Consider the following 23759-nt stretch of genomic DNA (forward strand, 5'->3'; position numbering starts at 1 on the left):
ACATTTTTCCATCTACATACATTACACTACACGTTACATAAATTTTCTTTGTAGCCATCATCAGTCCAAATTACATAAATGACTGAATTTCTGCCTTTAAACCTCACCCATCTTGAACATTGTTCTGCATTTATTGTTCCCACAATTTCCATTTATTTTTATGTAATTTGCTTCTTCCCAAGATCCCTCTTCCAGTTTCTCTCTTACATTTTATTATGATTATTTATTTATTTTACATTTGTTTACCTGGAAGGTCCGACTGGATCAGATTTTCAGAAGAGAAAGGCTCCACAAAGATTAGTACAGCAAATACAGTAAATAAAATGCAGATTTTAAAGTGCAGTAGAGAGTCATAAAGTGAATAAGGTACAGTTTCAAGTTTATAATATTCAGTTCTTCAAGTACAGTTGGTTTAGACTTTGGTTTCCATTTTCTAGCAATTGCTTTTTTGGCAGCCAACAGAATTACACATTATAAGACCTTGCTATATGTAGCTAATTTAGCTCCTGTGTCCTAGGTCATAAAATCATTTCTATTAGTTACAGCCATTTGCTCACCCAATATTTCTGACAGAGTACTCTGTAGGGAATTTTTAAAACCCGCCAAGTCATTACACTCCCAAAACGTATGTCCCCAGTTACCTCCTCCTTCCCCAACACGTTTCCAACACTTGCTATCTACCTCAGGAAAATTCTTTGAAGTCTGCATAGGGTATAAAAATACCAATGCAAATGCTTCCAAGCAAAAATCCTAAACCTTCTGGACTTTGCATACTTGTGAGCTATACATATGTCCTTCCATTATTTTTTTTGTAAATTGCTTTTCCATTCTCTCTCCCCAATCTTTTTTAACTTCCTCAGATTCATTCTAATGGTTATTGTGCAATATTTACATGCCACATTAATGATCCCTTTTTTAACTACAGCTTCTGTTCTTGACTCTGCTAAAATCTCTACCATAGCAGGTCGTTTATCTAAGATTCCCTTAATCTTTCCCTGTACTCTGATACCAATCCCTGGTAGCGAAGGTAGTCACTAGCCTGCAGTCCAAATGCCATCTTGGCCTTATCCTTCTCTATTACCTTTCCCTCTCTAGTTGTTTGCTCCCAATACTTTGGTTCTGTTGCCATTTTTTCCAGTAAATTCCAGCCCTCTCCTCCCCATTTTCTGTACCCCGACTTGCAGTCATCTCTATTGGCAAAATCTCCTTTCTCTGTTCTCGTGTTGTTTTAGTTCTTAGAATACTTTCTGCTGCTTTATGAATGTAACATTCTGTATGGTTGTTTGTATTCTCCTTAAAGATCTGCATTATATATTTTGACATCCGTAGAAAACACTGGAACATTGTAACAACTTCCTCAGACATCAAAAGGGTCATGGGAGCTGATCTACACTTTGTCTTAAACTAGAAAAACAATTTAAAATAACACATCTACTGTCCTCAACTGAGTCATACTAAAAGATTCCTTAGCTGAAGGAAAGGTGGTTTCCCATACTTTAAATGTACGTTGGGAGCTGATCTACACTTTGTCTTAAATTAGAAAAACAGTTTAAAATTATGCATCTACTGTCCTCAACCATGTCATACTAAAATATTTGTGAAGGAAAGGTGCTTTCCCATGCATTAAATGCACCTATTGTAAATGTATGTTGGTGACCGATTCCTTTAAACCTCCTATTACAGGTATAATGTACATATTCTATCTATTTTCAGACTGTGAGTGTATGAATGCAATATCCTTAGCAAAGTGTAGTGTTTGCAGCTTTTTGGATGAAGGGAAAAATAGTAGTTTAAAAGAGCTTGTCACGGAACTTACAGATTATATTGGAAGAGGGAATATGACTAGTCAGCTAGCTAAGCACCATTCAGTAATGGGCAAATGTCATGATCTTGACTTCTTTGCTCTGTAGTTAGGGTAGTTAGATTGTAGAAAAGGTGATATTTTAATTAAGACTGAACAGAAAGAGTATAACTCAAGGTAGCCAACATTTTGTTTAATTGGCCACATAACATACTTAGCAAGGTTTGGGGGGGGCACAATATTATGTATAACATGCATCTGCACAGTCAAAGGAGTTTGTTGTATGATTCGCTGAGAGCTGGATAAATTGTTTTGGTGGGCCACACTGCTCTGTGCCACTCTGTCTCCAGATTTGAATGAAACCTGTAACTTATGAGCAGTTTTAAAGATGACAAATTTACATCATTAAAGTCACACAATCCATTTGCTTAAACTAGTGTGAATGCTATAGCTTCAGTACTTGAGAAAGCAGCTTGTATAGCTTTAACTATTTTATTTTATTAAAATATGTGTTGTGAACTGAATTGTTTCTTCCCTTTTGCCTTCACAGTGTGCAACTCCCCATGTATTAACTTAAGTCCTTCCTTTATCACATATTAGACCTGCCACCTTCTTATGCTGTGAGCCTTAATATTTTGACAGTGCTTCACTATTATGTTTTCTGCCCCTGCTGTGAGTGCTCACTGCCTCCTGTCCCATTCTATTAAAAAAATTATTCTCCTTTCCAAGCACTTTTACCTCCTGTGTCTTTCTTCTCTTTCCTTCCATGTCTGACACTCTTCCCTAAACCTGCCCATTCCACCTAGTCCGTTAACTAAGTAAGACTGCAATCCAAATTGTAGCTTGCTACAGATCCCCCACCGTGCCCCAAGACTCTCACTACACCTTTCTAAACATACTGGAAAATATTAAGATACAACCAAACACCCTAATACTGGATGATTTCAACTACCCTGCCATTAACTGGGAAAACCACTCGGGTACCAAATTCTTTTCCCAACGGTTCTTGGAATTCATAAATTCCAATGCCCTGGATCAACTAATCCATTGTCCCACCAGGGGAGCCAGTATCCTAGACCTGGTCTTTACCAGCATGGGAGATAGATGCTCCACACCAGTGGTCACCCCCTCATTGGTCAGGTCTGACCATAAGCAAATCACCTTTGACATCCACATCCCACCCCCCAGTAAGGAAACCTCCTTAAAAAACTTCTCCAAAGCCAACTTCATGCTACTGAAGTCAGAAGTGACAAACTTCACAACACCCACGCAGATGGGATCTGGAAGTTTGACTACAGAATCCTACACTAAGGCACTGTACGAGCACATCCACTCATGCATGAATCGTGCCATCCCAAATAGAACCAAGATGCTCTTCTCCAAAAAAAGGAAGCCAATCTAGTGGTCCCCTGCTATAAACAAACTATATAACAGAGGGAAGAAACTGTTGCAGAAAAGAGGAAAATCCCAGGATGCAAAAAACTCCCTCACCAGACTCAGTAAGAAGCTGAGATCCCTCATAAAATCCTCAAAAGCTAGTTACGAAAATAAAATTGCCAAAGATTCCAAAGACAACCACAAGGCATTCTATAGTTATGTCAAGAATCTAAATGGCAATGCTCAGATCTGCTCTGAGCCACAACAGAATGGCATTAAATATACTGATCCCAAGGATATTGCCAATATCCTGGCAGATCGATTTAGTGCCAACGTCACCCCCCTCTCAACCCCTAAAGGGCCCATCTCAATACCAAAAGATTGCCAAATTCTGATAATCACGGCCACACAAGTAGAAACTGCACTCTCCAAAGCTAAGAATACAGCATCCATGGGACCAGATGACATCCCAGGCTGTATACTAGATGAACTACAAAATGAACTGGCACCTCACCTAAGTGTCATGTTTAATCATAACCTCACCTCAGGCTTCATGCCCACTGAGTAGCGCACAGCTACAGTTATCCTGCTCCACAAGGGGGGATCCGCCTTGGATCCCGGGAACTACCGTCCCATCAGTCTGACAAGCCTGATCTGCAAGGGCATGGAACGCATTATCATGGAACTTATAAACAAAGACATTGGCAACCTTCAAACACTGGACCCCACCCAGTTTGGGTTTGTGAAGGGCCGATCTTATCTCCTGAATCTGATTGACTTTTTCATATCAGTCTCCAGAGCTGTGGACGAGGGTAAGGTGGTCCATACAGCCTATCTGGACCTCGCCAAGGCCTTCGAGATCATCCCCCACTCTGGAGTCATAGATAAACTTACTGAGCTGGGCATAAATCCCTACGTCACTCGATGGGTTGCCAACTGGCTTACTGACAGAACCCAGACTGTAAAAGTAGCCGACTCCAAATCCAGCTCCAGACAAGTGGAGTACCTCAGGGTTCAGTCCTGGGACCTCTCTTGTTTGGCATCTACTTCTCTGAAGTACAGGCCAACACTAAGGGACTCTGGATAACAAAGTTTGCAGATAACTGCAAACTGGGAGCCATTATTGAATCCCCAAATGATGTGGATATTCTACAAAAAGGCCTTACAGAAACAGATACCTGGTGCCAGAGCCATGAGCTCAAGCTTAATGCTAAGAAATGTATAGTTATCCCCTTTGGAAAAAAACATGTACCCATGAATTGCCACATAGGTGGCAGGACGCTAAACATCGAAAGTGTGATGAGAGACTTAGGGACAGAGGTGGACAGTGGTCTCACTTTCGATAACCGCATTGCCACAGCAGTCAGGAAATCCTTCTATGTGGCACACCTCATCACTAAGGGCTTTTCATCCAGAAAAAAGGAGGTCATTGTCCCACTGTACTCATCCCTCATTAGACCCATTATAGAGGGTAATGCCCCATTTGGTATGTACCTCACAAGACATCTGCAACAGCTGGAAAGGCCACAGAAATACCTCACTAAAAGAATCACAGGCCTAAAGCAGATGCCATATGCTGACCATCTAAAAAAACTCCAGCTATACTCTCTGGCATATTGTCTACTCGGAGGTGATCTCTGCGTAACATACAAGGCCATGTCAAACCCTGAGCTGTTGGACATGCTCCACTTAAAGAAATCCCAATTTCTCAGAGCCACACGCTCCAGGGAGCTAAACCTTGTCATCACAATGAACAAAACATGCTGGAGGGATAGGTTCCTGACCCAGAGACTCCCCATACTCTAGAATAGACTGCCCATACATGTCAAGCAGAGAGCCTCATTGGCCCTCTTCAAAAGGAACCTTGATGATTGGATGGGAGATAGGAAATTCACCCCGGGAATCATGTCAGTCGCCCTGCTAGACAGGGGCCCAGAGAAGTAAATATTGTGGGAAGAAATATCCAGGGAATTGTTATGGCTAGGTTTGCATAGGCCCTAGGGCTGATAGCCTAGTACCAACCTATGAACTTCCCCTCGTCAGCTGTGCAGATCTAGTCGTTACTATTCTCCCAACATCCCGTCTATGGTATAGCATTCTTCCATTGCTCTGCTATCATCATCCCCAACTCTGCCTGATGTCTAGTCTTTCACACCTAACCCAATTCTTGTACTACTCTTGAGACAAAAATTTTCCAGGACCAAAGCAGATTCTTCTTGTAAATCACCCTTCTACAAGTTCCCCAACTACCTCCATACCACTTAGCTTGTGGCAGCACATTTGAAGATCCCATGCTTTCTCCCTTCACACCACCAACATCTTGTAATTTTATTTAACTTTAACTGTGCCATATATAATCTGTGTAATAACCTCAACTGTCATGATAATCTGGGGAAATGGCAGTTTAAATGGCCCTGTCAGTTTAGGCCATTTACATTTTCAGTCAGGAAAACACCCTGGCAAACATATTCTAAAGAGAGATATCAGTGTTTCATGACTTGAAACTAAGTAGAAAGTCATTTTTCTCATGGCAGTGGAAAAATGGGATTGCCTCTCACCTGATTCATCAGTTTTCTCTGTTTTATATCAAACACTACCACAAACATATTTGAGTGAGTAATGCTTTTTCTGTTAGTTAGAGCCAGGACCAACTGTATGCATTTCCATCATCTCTTGTAGTTGTAAAGCTGCTGATAAACGTAAGAAAAAGACATTATCTCCATTCCAGCTAAGGCAATTGTGCATCATTTTTCTATTACCATAGGCTGGTTGATATCAACTCCCTGCTACAGTCCAAACTATGTAATACTACAGTCACAGCCCAGTTCTGATGAATGGCAATCAAAGAATATTTATTGTATACATACAGTAGTTCTGCTTTAAGATGTATTTTATTAGTAAAAATTTGTATGGCTTTCACCAGTGCCTAAATTCAGATTAAATATATTATGTTGCATTAGCTCCTCTGCTGTACCAAATTACACTATAACTGTAGTACTTTATACCTTCTTAAAGCTCTGCATTTTCTAAAATTTTGCTATAGCTTTTTATATAATATGAAAAGTACAAAATTGTAAACCTGTTATGATGAATGACAATTGCTCCTTATTAATTTTGTGCCCTAATAGTTCCCCATATTCCTCAAGCCCCCCGAATAACCTGTCTAAATATTCTAATGGATTTGTAACTGTGATATCAACTGCATGAAAGGCTAACTTTAATTCTAGGGCTCCCCATTTGTATCGTCACAAATCCGACTCTCCCATCGCTGTCTCTAATGTTTTAAATATAATGCAAAAAAATAGGGACAGTGAGCAGTCTTGCGTTGCTTTCTATCCCTATTTAGTTTTATACTCTGAGAAGATTCCCCATCACTTTTTTATAGTTTTCTTCCAGTAGCTGTGTAAAAGATTTGTGAAGGTCCCATCCTTTGCAGTACAGTAAAAATAAATCACCAATCCACTAACGCCTTCTCCAGATCTAGTGAGATAAGTGCTAGCTCTCTTCCCTTTTCCTGTAAATCCTGAATAGTCATGAATGGAGAGAATATATTATCCACCATTCTTCTATTTATTAGAAAGCTACTTTGGTCTCTACTTCAAACTCTGAATAATCTGGGCCATCCTGTTTGATAAAAGAGCCTTCAAAAGCTATATACTAATTTAAAATTGTATTGGAATGATATGAAATGGATAATTTAAAAATTCTTTACCATTTTATCTACAACTACTGTTACTCCCTTCTTCCATGAAGTTGGTATCTGTTTCATACACAGTGTACAATTAAAGAAGTCCACTTTTTTATTATTAAATTCCCCCCACCTCAGCCTCCAAAATTCTGCAGAAATCCCATCTAACCTTGGGATTTTCTATTTTTTTTCTGATTTGTCTTCCTTCTTTCCTTCAATTCTTCCTTTATATTGGCTACCGGAGACTTATATTTTTGCTCATTCTCCAGAGGGAGGGGTAACATGTCCAAATGCCTGTCACCTTTCTTCTGCTTGTTCTGTGTCCATTGTTCCTTATGAGTATAACTTTGTAAAAAAAATTAACTACAGTTCTTAATGTGCCTTCAATACTCTGGGATAACCCATTACTTTTTTTTGCCCTCAGCTGGAAAATTGCCTTTCCCGCTCTGTCATGTTTTAATGTCACTGCTAGAGTCCTTTTTGCTTTTGGGAGTTTACATCATTTAATTTCTTAACTGCTGCTTTCTGTGTCACAGTTCTCTCATTTTCTAATCTCTGAATTTATTCCAACTCTTTTCTGCAATTAATTTCATCTGCTGAGGATGTCTTACTTTTTTCCCTTGGTGGACTTTTAACCATCTTCCTATTCTTCTGTCTATACTGCCTCACTCTTTTCCTATCTCTCTGAATCATGTCTAACTTGTTGTGTAACTACCCCCTTTAGATAATCCCACCGTAATCAAGATTGTTCTGCACAACATTGCAGATGTCATACAACAACCTCAGTAGCTGTAGCTCCCAACTTTTTTTCTGTAAAGAAAAAAAAACATACCGGAAACATATAGTGGGATTAATTCCATCCTATATCTTGAAATCTGAGATCCACCAAAGCATAAGTGTGATCAGATAAAATGACTGGGCTTTATCAGGCCTTTCCCAAGATCCCTGTGTTCTTTTGTAATGTAATTTGTATCAATTCTCGACCAACACCTCTGTTTATGAGTAAAGTATGCATACCCTACATTTTGCTTATCTTGTTTTCTTTCTTCCCATGTTGTGTAAATCTATAGAATTTAACAAGCTCTTGTTGCCTTTCTTCTCCTTAGAGCTTGTTTATACTGCTCTCTCTCTTTTTCTTCCTTCTCAGTAAAAATTATACTTCAATCCTCTGCTAAAATTAAAATATTACTTCTGAACCTAAACTGTGCGTAAAGTTATGTTCCTAATACATCTCTGTTCTTCTTTGAGCCGTATATGTAATCAAACTGGAGGGATCTTTGCCCTTCCAGCCTGCAAAATGTCCTTCATCTGATAGTACTATGTCACCACTGTCATCCTGCTGTCTAACAGCACTACCAACCCCATCTCCTTGCACCATTAAATCTTGCTTTCATTTCCACTCTGTAACATCTTCAGGCCCTGTTTCATCTAAATGAGTATCATGAAGCAAGAGCATATTAGCTTAAGCCCTTCTGACCACATTCAGTATTCTCTCCCTTTTAATCAGTAAACAGTTGACATTCCAAAATAATTGTATCTTTGCCATTACTGTTACATTCAAACTTTCTCTTCCATTTTCTCACTGTTCCCTTTTGCCCAGAAATACTTCTGATTTCCTTACATGGTCTCCTCACATATTCAGGGGAAATCTTAACTCAAATCACCAACTTGTCCAGTCTTCTGTTTCCTCAGTAAGAGTTCTTTCTCCGCCAGCACCCCCTCAACACATCAAATATTTTAAAATGAAACACATAACATTTCAACAATGTATACATTTTAGTACGATTTCAAAGTGAGGGAAATAGCCCCAATTAGCACATTGGTTGTTTGTCCCTTCACCTGCCCATCTGGCCAAGAGCAATGGCAACTGCTATTGAATAAGAGAGAGAACCACTCCTTTGCCCTCATTCACAACCCTCATCCATCTTCCTTCCTTCATTCTTGTATCTGCTGTTACATCCACTGACTTAACATGCTGTTATCGCCATACTTACTCTGTGATATACTTTACCGTCAGTGCTTCAGTCTCCTAGATTTATCTCCTACTAGCTGTGTTCCATTTCACAATCCTAGTATGATAAGTCTCTCTTCCTTGAGTCTTTTGTTTGCTCTCTCTAATGATCACAGCTGCCTCCTACTCCTCCTTTAAAACATATCCTCTTCGTCACTCCAGTCAGTTTCTTTCCGCTCAGTAAGTATTAAACAATAACTGCACTGGTTTCTGGACTACCCAGTAGAGGTAGAAATGTAATAATATAAGGTCACATATGTAGTTTTACATACGTGAATCCCCCTTCTAGTTAGTAATATTCATTGCATGATATTAGTGTGTTTCTGTAGTAAAAATATTAAAATATCCATACCTTATTGCAGCTGAATGGTCAGAAGCAGCATAAAAACTGCTTCACCTTCTATCTCCTTCCTTTTAAGCCATTTTGTTAGTCTTCAATTCACTTGTACAAGGAGTAAACCAGCATTTGAGTGGTCTGCTCCCAAGTTACCTACACTTTTCTATGAAGTGCAGCATTCAAACACATTCCATGAGACAAACCTCTTCCTACTAATAGTTCCAGTTTTAACATTTCAAAACCCCACATATCCAACAGTTAGTAAAAAGAAAAAGAGAAATGAAGATAATATATTTTAAAATACCCTAACTTCAAAACTATTATTCAGTATGATCATTTAACTGTAAAATGTTACCTTGGCATGCACCTGCAACAAATCATGTGGGAAGTTCCTTTACCCCTTTCAGAGTGTAATGACTGTATGAGGTCCACCATCTCCTTAAGAGATTTATAGCTTTTAAGTAAGGGAAACCTTCTTTCCTTTCACAGTCTTGGATCTAGGGGTCTGCTGTTCATCCCTTTGCTGGTCCATAGTGCCTGTCGGGTTCCTTCTATTTTGCATCTTCAGGAGAAGTGACCGTCCTGATACCTTCCCTCAAAAAAATTTTCATGCAAGCTGGAAAAAGTAAATTGTAGTTGAGACCCTTAATTTTACATTGTGTCTGTACACGAATGTACACTGCTGTCTTCGTACGTGTGGTTGCCAAGTAGTCCTGATGTATAAGTGTACATCTCTGTACATGTTAAATGTGAACCTAGCTTCCAAACCTCTGAGAGTACCCTCTGTTCTTGAGCATACAAGGAAAACCAGGGTCAGGAGCGGGGCTCTTAAATTAATTGCTGCTGACACCCAGGGAGCTCTGTAGGATCTTTCTCCTTCTGATTCATTCTTTAGCAATATGGACCAGGTGGTTAATTGTTTCTTCATGAATGCCCAACTGTCCTTTTCTTCCCACCTTTCTGACATTCAGATGATTTGAGTATTTTTTCTTCTCACTGTATCCTCTAATCTGTGGTCAGAGCCTCTAAAGTATCCATTCTTCTGCTGCGTCAGCTTTGAATTTTAAAGCCTGATTTTCTTGCAGCAGGCTTTGGTGTAAATCTGAATGCTCATTCACCATTTCTTTAATGTAGTATTTTAACCTTGTATTCATTTTTTTCATGTTTCTGGAAAGATGTAATTTAAGAGTTATTTCCTGAATATTGTCATCTCGTCTCTCCTGACTAGATGTGTTGGCCATGCTGCCTGTGATCTCTGACAGACAGTATGTTGGGCACAGTTTCTCACTTTTTGCATTTTTCAACATACAGGTCAGAGGTCCCAAAAGAAAATACCCTAAGTACCTGGTGGGTATTTCTATATTCAAGTGAGAGGATATCGGTAATAAAGCAGCAGGTTTTACTTTTTGAGTGTTACAGGTGAGCATAGCAGCCAGGCTGCCGAATTATCCAGTCCATGCCATACTGGAAGTCCAATATTTCTTCACTTGTACCTCTTTTCAGTCGTATGATATCACCGATGTAGTGTATCTCTAAGAAAATTCTTTCCTTAGTTGCATTCTGAAAAAATTGATAAGACTGTACTACACTGAAACTAACTGGAAACAATTGAAATGAGACTGGAATAAAAGTCTTTATCTGTTTAATTACCCAAACTGGTGCTGAACAGGTGCCAGAATCTCCATTATGGGCCAAGTCTTTTTTGTATTTTTACAGTAAAGTTTGAAAGCACTGTAATTTGATTAATAAGGCTTTATTAGATGTACACAATATGTGAATGTCTTCATTAACAGTGGTGATAAACAATAGCAGTCTGTAGAAATGCTGGAATGCTGGTTAGTAATAACAGTGCTGCTAAATATATCCAAAGTTTCTGCATGTATATTCTGATTCTCTTGAATAATATAAACTGAAACCGTCTTTATTTGACCTGTCTTCTGCACTCATGCTCGAGTGTCTGTATTGTAACTTCCTTTCTGACATGCTGGATATTTAATCTTTTCTGTACGTCAGTCCGAACTGACTGACTTCACGAACTATATCTGAAGTATATTTTAGTAATATCAAAACCCTGCAATGCTTAACACACCTCCTTAGCCTCTTGTGCCTCTTTGTCTGTCATTCCATTGCTGTGTACAGTAGAGTGTCGATTATTCAAACTAATTGGGACCTAAAATAGTTCAGATAATTGAACCAGATAAAAAAATTTCTAAAAATGTACTTTAACATAATCCCAGATTTGTGCTTGTCTAGTTGTAAAACACATCTCTCCCACCATATTAAGATTTGTAATAGCATTTTCAGTTGTTTTCTAAGCTTAATACAGAAGAACGGTGAAACGTACACTGGTAACGGAGGTTTGTGTGCATAGTTCAGAAGTTGTCAAATGCATACATACTGTTACCTGCCCTTATTACTGTTAAAACGTACAATGTAGTCAATTTTGGATGAATATTTTCCCAGTAGAGCCTCCAGCAAGAATGGCACTTTCATTACATGTCCCTCAGTAGCAGAACCTAGGTCATCCTCCTGACTTACAGTTATTGGATGCCCAGTTTTCTCCTTTTTAGACTACATGACCCATATTTTCATAACACACTTTGAAATCTACCTCAACAAGCAATATATAATATAAAAAAGAGACTCTGCAGAATGAGCATCAGAAAGTAACTACAGTATACTTGCAACCCAGCTAACATTTGAATGAACAAATGATAAAACTTTGGAGTGGGTGGATGTATAAAATTCATAAAGTTTGCATCTGTCAACTTGGTATGATCATATTGCATATGAAAAAAAAGAACAAAACACTTACGTGAAGTGTAGAAAATAGGTGGGTATAATGTTACCCTCTTCCCTTGCCCTACTATGTAACCAAAACACAAGTCCCTCTTGTGTCGCTAGCACATTATTTGCACAATGTCATTAACAACAGTTCCATACCCAAGTGTAGCCATGAGCCTTCCTGCACATTCCAAGTGCCAGCTGAATGTGTTTGGACTCGGGGGGGGGCTTCAGTATGCCAGCTATCCATTGGCTTCCTAAAGATTGCACACGATTACTGCTGCTAACCAAAAAAAAAAGTCTATCCCAAATTCAGAGCCTGCAATTCTCCTCCCCCTTAGGTGCTGTAAGTATAGACAGGCTAGTTCACTCAGGTGGCAGTAGGTGTGGGAATGTACGTAAAGAACAACTCATTTTTTTCTTGCAGACCTGGTGTAAGGGAAACGCAACAAACATTAAATTCAGTGTGGTAAGAAAGATGCACGTAAAGAAGCAATGATGCAACTCTTAGGAAGGCTGCATTCAGATAATTGATGTTTCAGATAATCGATGCTCTACTGTACATCTTTACCTTGAGAAAGGAACATTCTGTAGCCGCCAAGATTGTATCTTTCCCTTGAGAAAGGAACATTTGGTATTTCTGTATTTTCTGCACATTTCATGCTTATCTTTCCTTTCTAATAAACTGTCTAACTGAATGCATACATGTTTGACTCTATAATTTTAGGCCATATTCTACCCTAATGTACTATAGTGAATTCACTAAGAATACTCTTAACACATTATATGCAGTCAGGACTGCTGAACTGCAGGCTATAATGTGTAGAGGACCAAACAGAGTTTTCCATGAGGACAGGATGTCTTTGAGCACAAATCCCTCATTTTTGCCAAGTTGCTGAACTTCTTTTGTGCTCCTCGTCCATTTATTGTCTTTCTGAAGTTTGAGAACAAGGGAGAAGGAATGTTTTATTCTGTGGATGTGCACAATACAACTCTGATAGTTTGAGTAGCTTAAACCACTGAAATTGTTTCATCAGTTGTTTGTGGGTATTGGTATATGGACAGCCCTGCTTTCCACTCATAAAACAAACTCCATTTAGTGACTGGTTAACTATTATTATTATTTAACAACTACAGCTATGACTGAAGAAGTTCGATCTCAGTCTGTTGGGTCAACAACTATTTAATGAATTTGGGGGCTTATACCGCAGATTTGTGGATGACCTGTTTTTCATATGGTTTGGGAGTATTGATAAGCTTCAGGAATTTGTGAATATCATGAATTCTTCTACAGATTTCCTTAAGTTTACTTTATGTTGTTCTTATGATAGGATTTCTTACTTGGATGTGGAAGTATTTAAATTGGATAATGGGCTTTTGAATACTTCGATACATCGCAAATTATGTCACCGGAATACATTGTTATGTAGAGAAAGTATGCATCCAAAACACATATTTTACAATATTTTAAAGGGACAATTTATGAGAGCATCCAGGTATAATCCTATGGATGAATATTATTTGAAAGAAGTAGAAGAGATGAGAATGAGGTTTATTGACAGGAATTATGACCCCGAGTTAGTGGATCAGGTCATCCTAGAAGTACATAATCTTAGGTCTACCAGGGCCGCTCCTTTCTTTTCAAACTGGAATGAACAATATAGAGGGATCATTTCTTCAGAACAGATGATTAAGGTTAGGCCTATTATCTCCTTTACTAGGGATACCAGGGAGATTAAGGAGATGTTCTTTAAGAACTGGGACATCTTGCTATCAGATAGTGAAGTGGCAAAAATAGTAGGACCCCAACCTAGATTTGCACATAGGAATAAACCTAACCTGAAAAGGTTATTATGTAGACCAAAGAATACTATGTGTAAACAACTGGTTACTAATATAGATAGAAATACAGTAAAATGTGGGAAGTGTAACCACTGTACCCACATAAGTGAGGATGTGACTTTTTTACACCCTATCACTGGACGAACATTCCAATTTAACACCAATACAGATTGTAGTAGCAGGAATGTGGTCTATTTGGCTAGATGTGAAAAGTGCCCCTCATTTTATGTGGGGAAGACCAATAGACCATTTAAGGACCGCATTAGGGAACATAATTACCACATAAGGAAAGGGTCAGAGTTTAATGCATTGGCCAGACATAATAAAATACTAGGCCAGAATCACATCTTTAAGTTTAATGTCATACAACACTTAACACCCTACTATAGAGGGGGTGATTTAATAAATCACACCCTAGAATGTGAAATGAGGTGGATCATTAGACTTAGGGCTGATGAACCACCTGGTTTAAATGACAAGATTCACATTAAACCTGTTCTGAAAAACAGAAGAATTCCAAGACCATAAGATCTAGGAATAATGAGTCCGTTTTATGTTCTGCTACTAATGATGGGTTGTGATGTTTGATGGGAGTGGATTACTATATATGAATCACTATCTATATATGAATTGTTATTATTATATGTAAAATGCCACTGAGCAATGTATTATTAGTAGTTTACTCTAATATTGTTAATATCAATATTGATTTTAAAGTTCTTTTAAAGAAATGTGCTTAAAGGAATGTATAAGGAGTCTTTTGGTATGGCGCTTTAAATTGTAATTGATTTAATGTAATTAATTTATTGTAACCTATCACTGCATAGTGTGGTCTTTTTAAACTAAATGCCGTTAAGCATTTTTTATAGTCTGATGAAGCCTAACGGCGAAAGCGCTCACTTGTTCTGTGCACTTTTCGAATAAAACCATTTTTTATTGACTGGAGATTTGGATTTTATCAGCATTTCTTTGCACTGAAGTATTACATTGGTTTCCTTTGACTGTGTCCGTGAAGACTACGATTTCCCTACAGGAGTAGTTCCAGGGACCTAAAGAAGGAGTGTGCATCGTTGTATTGCACTTGTCGAAAGACATTGAATTTTACTTTTTCTGTTATACAGAAGGGGCAGCCACCAGCAACAGCAATTTTGGTAACTGTATGTTTTTTGTTTATCTCGCTGTTAACTGGTTTTTCTGGGTTGCCGTACTAGCTTTTGTTGTTTATTAAACTCCATTTAGTGACTGGTTAACTATTATTATTATTTAACAACTACAGCTATGACTGAAGAAGTTCGATCTCAGTCTGTTGGGTCAACAACTTCTTCAGATTCTTTTTGTGCTGTGCAGTCTTCTTAAAAATGTACTTTTCCAATGTACTTGTGAAGCTGTGATATGCATGCTTATTCACTCTGAGGACCACACATTGAGTATATGTCACTTCTGCACTATTCAGCAAGTAATTTACTTACATGAGTGCACTGAAACAGTAATTTTCTGAAAGATATAAATACAGGAAATTGGTTAATAGTCAGATTTTGTAAATGGTGCATGTCCATCCTGGACCCCCATGTGGGGGCTGTGCCCCTAAACTCCTGTTTAAGTAATATTATTCCAAGGTCACACTATCTTGGGGAGGAGAAATGAAAATGCTTTCTTCCTTGAGCTTGTTCGGCCTCAAAGTGGTATAAGTGAGAGTGGTACAGGGGGATTGCCGCCTGCAAATTTAGTTAACATTAGTTTACAATGCTGTGCTGTTGCAATTCAGCAAAATGTCAATTTGATGGTTTCATTGCAGTGTACAATAATTTTTCAACTGGTGTTTTGGCGAGCTGAAATGCACTCCAGTCCACCCTTTGGTGGAAGCTGAAAAAATGCACTACTTGGTGCTCTTCCAGCTATGTAATGAATTTCTCCAGCAGTGATCCATATGAGGATTGTAATACATTTGTCAGAGTATATGCAGTGTAAGAAAGAAAGGTATTCAAACAATATAGTCATTGCTGCAAAACATACTTCATTTCTTTGTTCATCTGGTTGTGCACATATATGTTCTCAGTATTGTGTGTTTTATATTCTATTAGCCCTGTATCACTTAAGTCTTTGTGGGTGATTAATGTGCTCTTCTCTGTTGTGGAGATTAACCTGTAGTGTGTTACGTGTACCTCATTCCCTGCTTAGATTTATAGTTGTAGGTATATGTGTGTTTTGTGAAAGTGTAACTATTCCCTGTGCTTTCATATATGTTGACTTGCAAGTTTAGAACTCTTTAGCCTTCCTGAAGAGCATGTGCTAGTATTCTAGCTCTGTTTGCCCTTTCCTTGTCCCAAAATAAGTATGGAGTAGGATGCACAGTGCATTTTGTTTTATAGCTCATTTCTACCAACAAGAGCAACCTAAAACTGCAGCTACCCGTCATTAGGAGCATCTCACTGCTGATAACCATAAGGCTGGGAGATGATATCTGCTTTCCTATATTTCCTACTTATGTTGTGAATTTCTGCACTGTATGTCCTGTTGTCTGAACATCTACTGTTATAGTGTACCCACACAGCTTTACTTTGCGACTACCATTTTTTGTAAATGTACTAGTATACATTCATTTGTTCATCATCTGACTAAATTATGGTTGACTATTCACATAACCTTGTAAACCTTGATTGGAAATCTGCTTATTTTTAGTGAAATAATAGAAACATCCTTCTGTACGAATTTTCTTTGTATTTCTTCAGTTTGACTCGACATATAGCTGCAAATAAGCAGTACTCAGTGGACTTTGCTGTATTTTCTTACCAGTTATATTGTATTGCACTCTACAGTGTCGACTGAGCGGCCAGTGCAGGTCAATGTGGTAAAAGTGAAGAAATCTGACAAAGGGGATTTCTACAAGCGTCAGATTGCATGGCCACTCCGGGATCTAACAGTAGTAGATGCCAAAGATGCTAACAAAGTAAGTAAATGTCTCCTAATACCTGATTTTTTTTTTTTGTGGGTGGCAGTGGTAAAAAAAAGTATTTATTTATGTACAGTCCTTTGTGCATAGAAAATGAGATGTAATTTATATATTCATGGAAACAAAAACTTTTTTGATAGATAAAGGCTGTTAGGCTAATTCATTTGTCCATTTTACTTATTTTTGGCACTACTAAAAGTCTGGTTTAAGTGGCTCGAGACTACTAAAACTAATGATGTTTCCCATATCTTCTGCCTCTCCTGTTGTTAGTTGCAGCTGGTGATATAGCAGAATGTTCATATTTTTTTTTTTTGTTTGGGTTTGTCTGGGAAGTTAGATTTAAGGTTCAGTTCAACAGGTAAATCATGTACAGAGATTATGTCAAACCTTTAAAGAGATGGCATTAAATTTAAAATTGTTTTTTTTTTCCTCAAAATTTTTTATTTTTCAAATACATTTGAATTAATTCCATAGTATTTATACATAACATCTTAAATAACTATGCACACAATTTACATTAGCCCGACACTATAACAAATCTTAATGTATACAGTTACTTTATAACTATGTCCATTCCATTATCAGTGTCTGATCAATTATTGTATAGTGTCACTTAGTGATAAGACTTTTCCCCAAGGGTTGTTGATAAATGGCTTTGGATAAATTCTTAGTACTTTAATTTTAATTTCCAATAATGCTGCTGTAGAAGTCTTCCAAAGTTGGTATTGTGTTTGTATTCCATCTTCTTGTCATACACTTCCTTGAAATTGCAAGTATAGTCCATAGTGGATACATGTTTGACGTATTCAAATGAGGATCTTCGTTCACATTTAATAATACAAGAGCTTTAGTTAAATAAAATGATTCATTGACTAAAGCTCGTTAAATAAAATGATTCATTAAATAAAGCTCATAGAAAGTTATTAATACCATTCCAAAATGGCTTAATTTTAACACAGTCAATGAAAATGTGGTTCCAATCTGCATTGTGTACTTGCTCACGTCTCCAACATATTCCTTTTATGGAAGAACTAATTTTACTGATTCTGTCTGAGGTTAAGAATGCTCTGTACAAGCATTTCCAATTAAAAACTTTCCAGTATTGTATAAAGGATATATTTTATCGATAATAAGATATTTGTTTTAATATCTTCGGTTAACTGTATTGAGTGTCCTTTTGTTGTTTCCAATATGAGGTTTTGGGTGTTGTTTTATAGTTCTATCAATATTTTGTAAAATTTTGAAATACTGATGTTCTTCGTGTTTCACTGTTGCAGTCATCACATTTGGGTTATCCTGTCAGGGGTAGCCATCAGTCGGCCTGAATACCAGAGGCTTAGTATTTCTGCGTCAGTTGCTGTCGGTCCAGGACTGGTCAGGTCGTCGGTGGTATAAAATCAGGCAACCAGTGCCATTACATCAGTCTTTCTTGCTGAGGAGCCCGAAGCAGAATCAGTTTGCACGAGTGCCGGTCGGCCGCTACCTGAGTTTTCGTTTCCGAATTGAAGTTGAAGTCTTCTAAAGCTAAGTACCCCATTGGGGATGCTTTTTTCTTGCTCTAACCGATGTCAGAAAAAGTTAGCATTGTCTCACCTGTGGAAAGCAAATACTACACCGAGACTTCCTTTCTTACTTCATCACCTGTTTAGGCCCAGACCACGACATCCCCCGCTGTCATGTTTGTGCTTTGTTCAACGCCAGAACTATACATCGTCAGGCCGTATTGTAGCTAGATATTTTCACTCTCAGTCCACGAATTCCGATATGGCTTCAGTAAGCCATCTGACTACTGATCTTCCGAAAAAACGTAAGGATAAAGACAGAGACAGACCGCACAAGTCCAAAACTGCCGACGACGTTTCCGTTATGCTAGTCATCAGTTCTTCGGTCCTCAGTGAGGTACTTTCACAGTCCCTGATGCCCGCTTCTGTGGATTCGCAGGCCACTACCAAGACCCTTTTGGAGACTGGTATGCCGCGAGACTCTTCTTCGACTAAGGATCCTGCAGATGTCTCTACCTTGGCTGGGTCTGGAGTCGCTGAGCAGGCACCGGCTTCCGAGGAAGTACTTCGTACTACCGTTGACTTCTTTCGTGTCTTCAGTTCTTTCTAAACCTACCGAGTTTCTAAGGCCCAGGGTATGAACCACACCCAAAAAAACGAAAACCCAAGCTCAGACACCGGCTTCCTTACCTCAATCTCAAATCCTTAAAATGGCAGAAGACCTTTTTATGCTTATTAGGGGAAACCAGGCTACCCCTTCCAAAAGAAAAAGAGACTTGTCCCCAGTAGTTTTATCTGAACAGGAGTCTGATGACTCTGATGCATCTGAATATGAACATATGCAAACTCTCTCTGCTTATGAAGATTCTGATGTAGAGGAATCCATTTCTTCTGCTTCTCCACCCCAGGATTTTTTATTTGGGGAAACCCTTCATACTTTAAGGGATCATTTCCAATGGGAATGTCAAGACTATCCTCAGTCAAAAAAGAGACTCGGGGAATTCTTAGATTTACCACAGCACAGACCTTTGACCATTCCTCCTGTCCTGGATGTTGTGGATGATGTTTTTATGGAATCCAGTTTGACTCCTGACACCCTTCGTTCTGCTCCCAGGAAATCTGACACCATTTCTCCTGCTCCCAGGAAATCTGACTGGTATTACAGAGTCCCTGACTCTCACAAATTTCTTTTCAAAAATCCCACTGCTGACCCAGAGGTCATCCCTCAAGGACCTAAAGGAATTAAAGCAACTTCAGCTAAGAATTCCACCCCCTCAGATAGGGATTCCCGAGCTTTAAACAGATGGGGTAAAAAAGTATACACCTCTGCTACTCTTGCTATTAGAGCATTAAATTGTCAATTCCACATGCTGAAATATCAGCAGCATACCATGAAACTCCTCGAGTAAAAAATATCTTCCTTTCCTGCTTGTGCAGAAGATAAAGAATTGCAAGAGCTAATGCATTCTGCAAGTCAAGCAACTAAGCACACCTTGCAATGTGGCTTTGACGCCCTAGAAGCATGTTGCAGGGCAGCAGTCACTGGTTCTGTCCTTAGAAGGCATGCTTGGCTTAAGGAACAGACCTTGCCAGACCATGTCATAGGTTCATAGGTTCATAGGTTCATACTAGGCTATCTGCCCAAGGGCATTTATAAGCCTAGCCCATAGTTATGTGGCTTTCGCCACCCCTTTAGTTTGAATATAGGTTCATAGGTTCTGAATATAGGTTCATCAAATCCAAATTATTGGATGCACCATTGAACAAAGACACCTTATTTGTCACCAAGGCAGAAGAGGTCTTAAAAAAGATAGAAGAAAAAGCTAAATATATGCAGACAGTTAAAAACTTCTTACAGGTCCAGCCTCCAAGGTTCAGTAGGCATTGGCCCTCCAAACACTGGTCCTTTCCTTCTCCCTCCACACCAGCTCAGCCCAGACCCAGGGGAAGCAGACCACTCAGACAGCAGCCCCAGGGAATGTAGAGATCTAAGCAATGGAGTTCCTCCTCTCCAAAAACAGGGAGTGCAAAGCCACCCCCTTATAGTAAGAACTCAGTGACTACACCTCCACCTCTTACCTCTGCCCACTTGCTTGTGCCCCTAGGAGGAAAACTCTACTTCCACGCAAGTAACTGGGCCACTACTACCAACGACCAATGTGTCCTCAATATAGTGTTCCAGGGATACGAATTTTATTTCCACACTCCGCTAACCCCCAAAGGGTTCCCAGATCTTCTTCCAAACCAGTGGGCAGAGGCCAAAAAGCAAGTCCTTTCCCTGCTCTCCATGAGGGCAATACAGCATGTTCCTGCAGAACAGATTGGCCAAGGTTTCTACTCCAGACTCTTCCTGGTACCCAGAAAAGAGGGCACATGGTGCCTCATCCTCAATCTGTCCATTCTAAACAACTTTCTGGTGATACCAAAATTCAAAATGCTGCCTCTCTAGTAGCTTCTACCAATGTTTTCCAAGGATGCTTGGTTAGCCACCCTAGACCTAAAAGAGGCCTACCTACACATCCCAGTCAGGGAATCATGCAGGAAATACCTACGTTTCAGGGCAGGATCTATGCATTTTCAGTTCTCTGTGCTTCCCTTTGGATTATCCACTACTCCCAGAGTTTTCACTAAATGCCTTGCTCCCGCCATTGCTTTTTGCAGACCAAGAAATATTCAAATTTATCCATACTTTGATGATTGCCTGATTCAGGCAGACAGTCAGGAAAAGCTGTTACAGAACCTGACTTTTGTAAAGGACCTACTGCCCTCCCTGGGGTATACTATCAACGAAAGAAATCAAAACTAGTTCCCACACAAAAAATTGTATTCCTGGGAGCAAGCCTGGACACAGCATCCCAGATGGCATTCCTTACTCCAGAAAAACAAGCCTACATGACAGGCTACTTCTCTTAACTAGCCACCAGAACCAGTTAACCGAAAGGGAAATCCTGCAAGCTCTAGGGTTCATGGCCTCCTACCATCCTACTCATTCCATATGCCAGACTGCATATGAGGAAACTGCAATGGTACCTAAAAAGCCTTTGGTGTCAACACTCTCAAGACCTGGAAACTCTCTTAGCCATGATACCTTGTCTAAGAAAAGATTTTCTTTGGTGGGCAGCAGCTTGCAACCACAGCAAAGGACTTCCCTTCTCACAACCCCATGCTGCCCAGACCCTCACCGCACATGCATCAGACTGTGCCTGGGGTGCACACCTGGATGGCAGGTGCATTCAGGGTCATTGGAGCCCAAATCAAAGACATCTGCACATCAACCAAAAAGAGATGGTAGCTGTTCAGCACACCCTGACAGCCTTCAGACCCCTACTCTCCCTGGGGCCTGTACTGAGCAAAACAGACAACACCACCGTGATGTGGTATATCCACAAGCAGGGAGGGGCTCACTGTTATCCTCTCTGCAGGCTCGCCATGACCCTTTGGTACACGGCCTCAGCCATGCAACTACACCTGCTAGCACAATTCCTGCCAGGCTCTCTAAACTCTCTGGCAGACAACTTGAGCAGAAACCTGCTAGACCACAGAACCTTCACCATTGTAACCCAGAAATGGGGCACCCTGAAGGTCGACCTATTTGCCTCCCACTCCAATCATCAGCTCAGAAAATTCTACACCAGGGAACCTCACAGCAAGGCCTGGAAAGTGGATGCACTATCCTTCCAGTGGGTAAACCTCTTGGTCTATGCATTTCCCCCTCTACCTCTCGTATCAAGGGTACTGCTCAAAATAAGGGAGGAAAAACCGAGGGCAATCCTGATTGCCCCAGACTGGCCATGCCAGCACTGGTACCCACTGCTGTGCTGCCTGTCACCCATGGCACCTACCTCAGATCCCAACACTCCTGACCCAGGGGAATGGAGAATTCATGCATCCCCAATTGCAGACCCTCAACCTAACAGCCTGGCTTATTCCCTGACCATCCCTCAAGCTGCCAGCCTGAGCTAGATGTTATACGTGAGGCCAGACACCCCAGCACTAGGAAATCCTAAGCTGAAAAGTAGAAAAGATTTTACACCTGGATCCAGGCTAAGGGAGCCGGAACAGCACAGCCCTCCCTACCTCTCATCCTGGATTACCTGGCAGACCTACTACACAGGAATCTATCCTTCTCTTCTATTAAAATTCATGCCTCTGTCATCTCTGCTCATTACAGCACAGAGCCACCTCTCTTCTCACACCCTCACATCAAATCATTCCTAAGAGAGGCTGACAATGTAAAGCCACCAAGAAAAGCTCCTACCCCAGCTTGGGACCTTAACTTTGTGTTGGAAAAGCTCATCCTACCCCCCCCCCTTTGAACCTGCAGCTTCAGCAGAGTTAAAATTTCTCTCTTGAAAAACAGCTTTGCTACTGGCCATCACTTCAGTTAGAAGAATATCAGAGCTACAAGCACTCATGGCTGTAGAGCCCTTCATCATTTTCCATGCTGACAGAGTCTCACTCAGGACTAACCCATCCTTCATGCCTAAAGTGGTGTCCAGTGTGGCTCTCAACCAATCCATATATTTGCCCATCTTTTTCCCTAACCCACAAAACAAGGGGGAAAGGATTCTGCACTCTCTAGATATGCACAGGCAGCTCAGATTCTGTCTGGACATGACTAAATCTTTTAGAAAAACTGATCAATTGCTAGTCAGCTTCGCAACAGGAGCAGAGGGCAAGGCCATATCCAAACAAACAATCTCCAAATCGATAGCACACTCCATCCATTTCTGCTGCAGACAGCACGGGAAACCACCCCCAAAGAGGGTGAGGACACATTCCACCAGAGCAACCTCCACCTCTGCAGCCTTTCTCAGAGGGCTCCCCACCCAGGGACATCCTGGAGGCTGCAACATGGACATCTATTCATACCTTCACCAAGCATTACTACCTGCCTATATTCTCCAAATCCAGGGCAGGCTTTGCCACCGCAGTCTTGCAGGGCATCCTAGCCAGCCCACAGTATTCTTGACTGCCTCCACCCTTTACTTCAGCTTTAGGAATCAACCCCAGTGTGATGACTGCAACAGTGAAACATGAAGAACATAGTACTGTTGTGTACACTTACCATAAATGTAGATGTTTAAGTGTATTCACTGTTACAGTCCTGGTTTCCCTCCCTCCATCCCCTTTGTGTGTGTGTCTCTCTCTCTCTCTCTCTCCCTCTCCCTCTCTCCTTACAGGGATTTTTTGGTATTTACTTTCTACTTCCACTATAACCTAGCTCCCTATTTGGGGGGCTCCTGACAGTTAGAGCAAGAAAAACTAATGTAATGGTGTCAGCTGCCTGATTTTATACCACTGATGATCTGACGTCAGTCCTGGAGTGACAGCAACCGACGCAGAAATACTAAGCCTCTAGTATTCAGGCCGACTGAGAGCTACCCCTGGCAGGATAACCCATATGTGATGACTGCAACACTGAATACACTCGAACATCTACACTCATGGTAAGTGTACACAACTG

General features: G+C 40.1%; 1 protein-coding gene across 1 annotated transcript in view; it reads left to right on the forward strand.

Annotated features, from left to right (window-relative positions):
- EXOC1 (exocyst complex component 1) overlaps nucleotides 1–23759 on the forward strand; it is a 1123278-nt gene that overhangs the window by 58605 nt on the left and 1040914 nt on the right. The window contains exon 3 of the mRNA XM_044062479.1: nucleotides 16657–16787. Within this exon, the coding sequence (XP_043918414.1) occupies nucleotides 16657–16787 (131 nt within the window). The remainder of the gene's footprint in view (nucleotides 1–16656; nucleotides 16788–23759) is intronic.

The sequence above is a fragment of the Protopterus annectens genome, chromosome 2.part1 (genome assembly GCF_019279795.1).
Source record: "Protopterus annectens isolate FY-2018-M chromosome 2.part1, PAN1.0, whole genome shotgun sequence".
Lineage (NCBI taxonomy): Eukaryota > Metazoa > Chordata > Ceratodontiformes > Protopteridae > Protopterus > Protopterus annectens.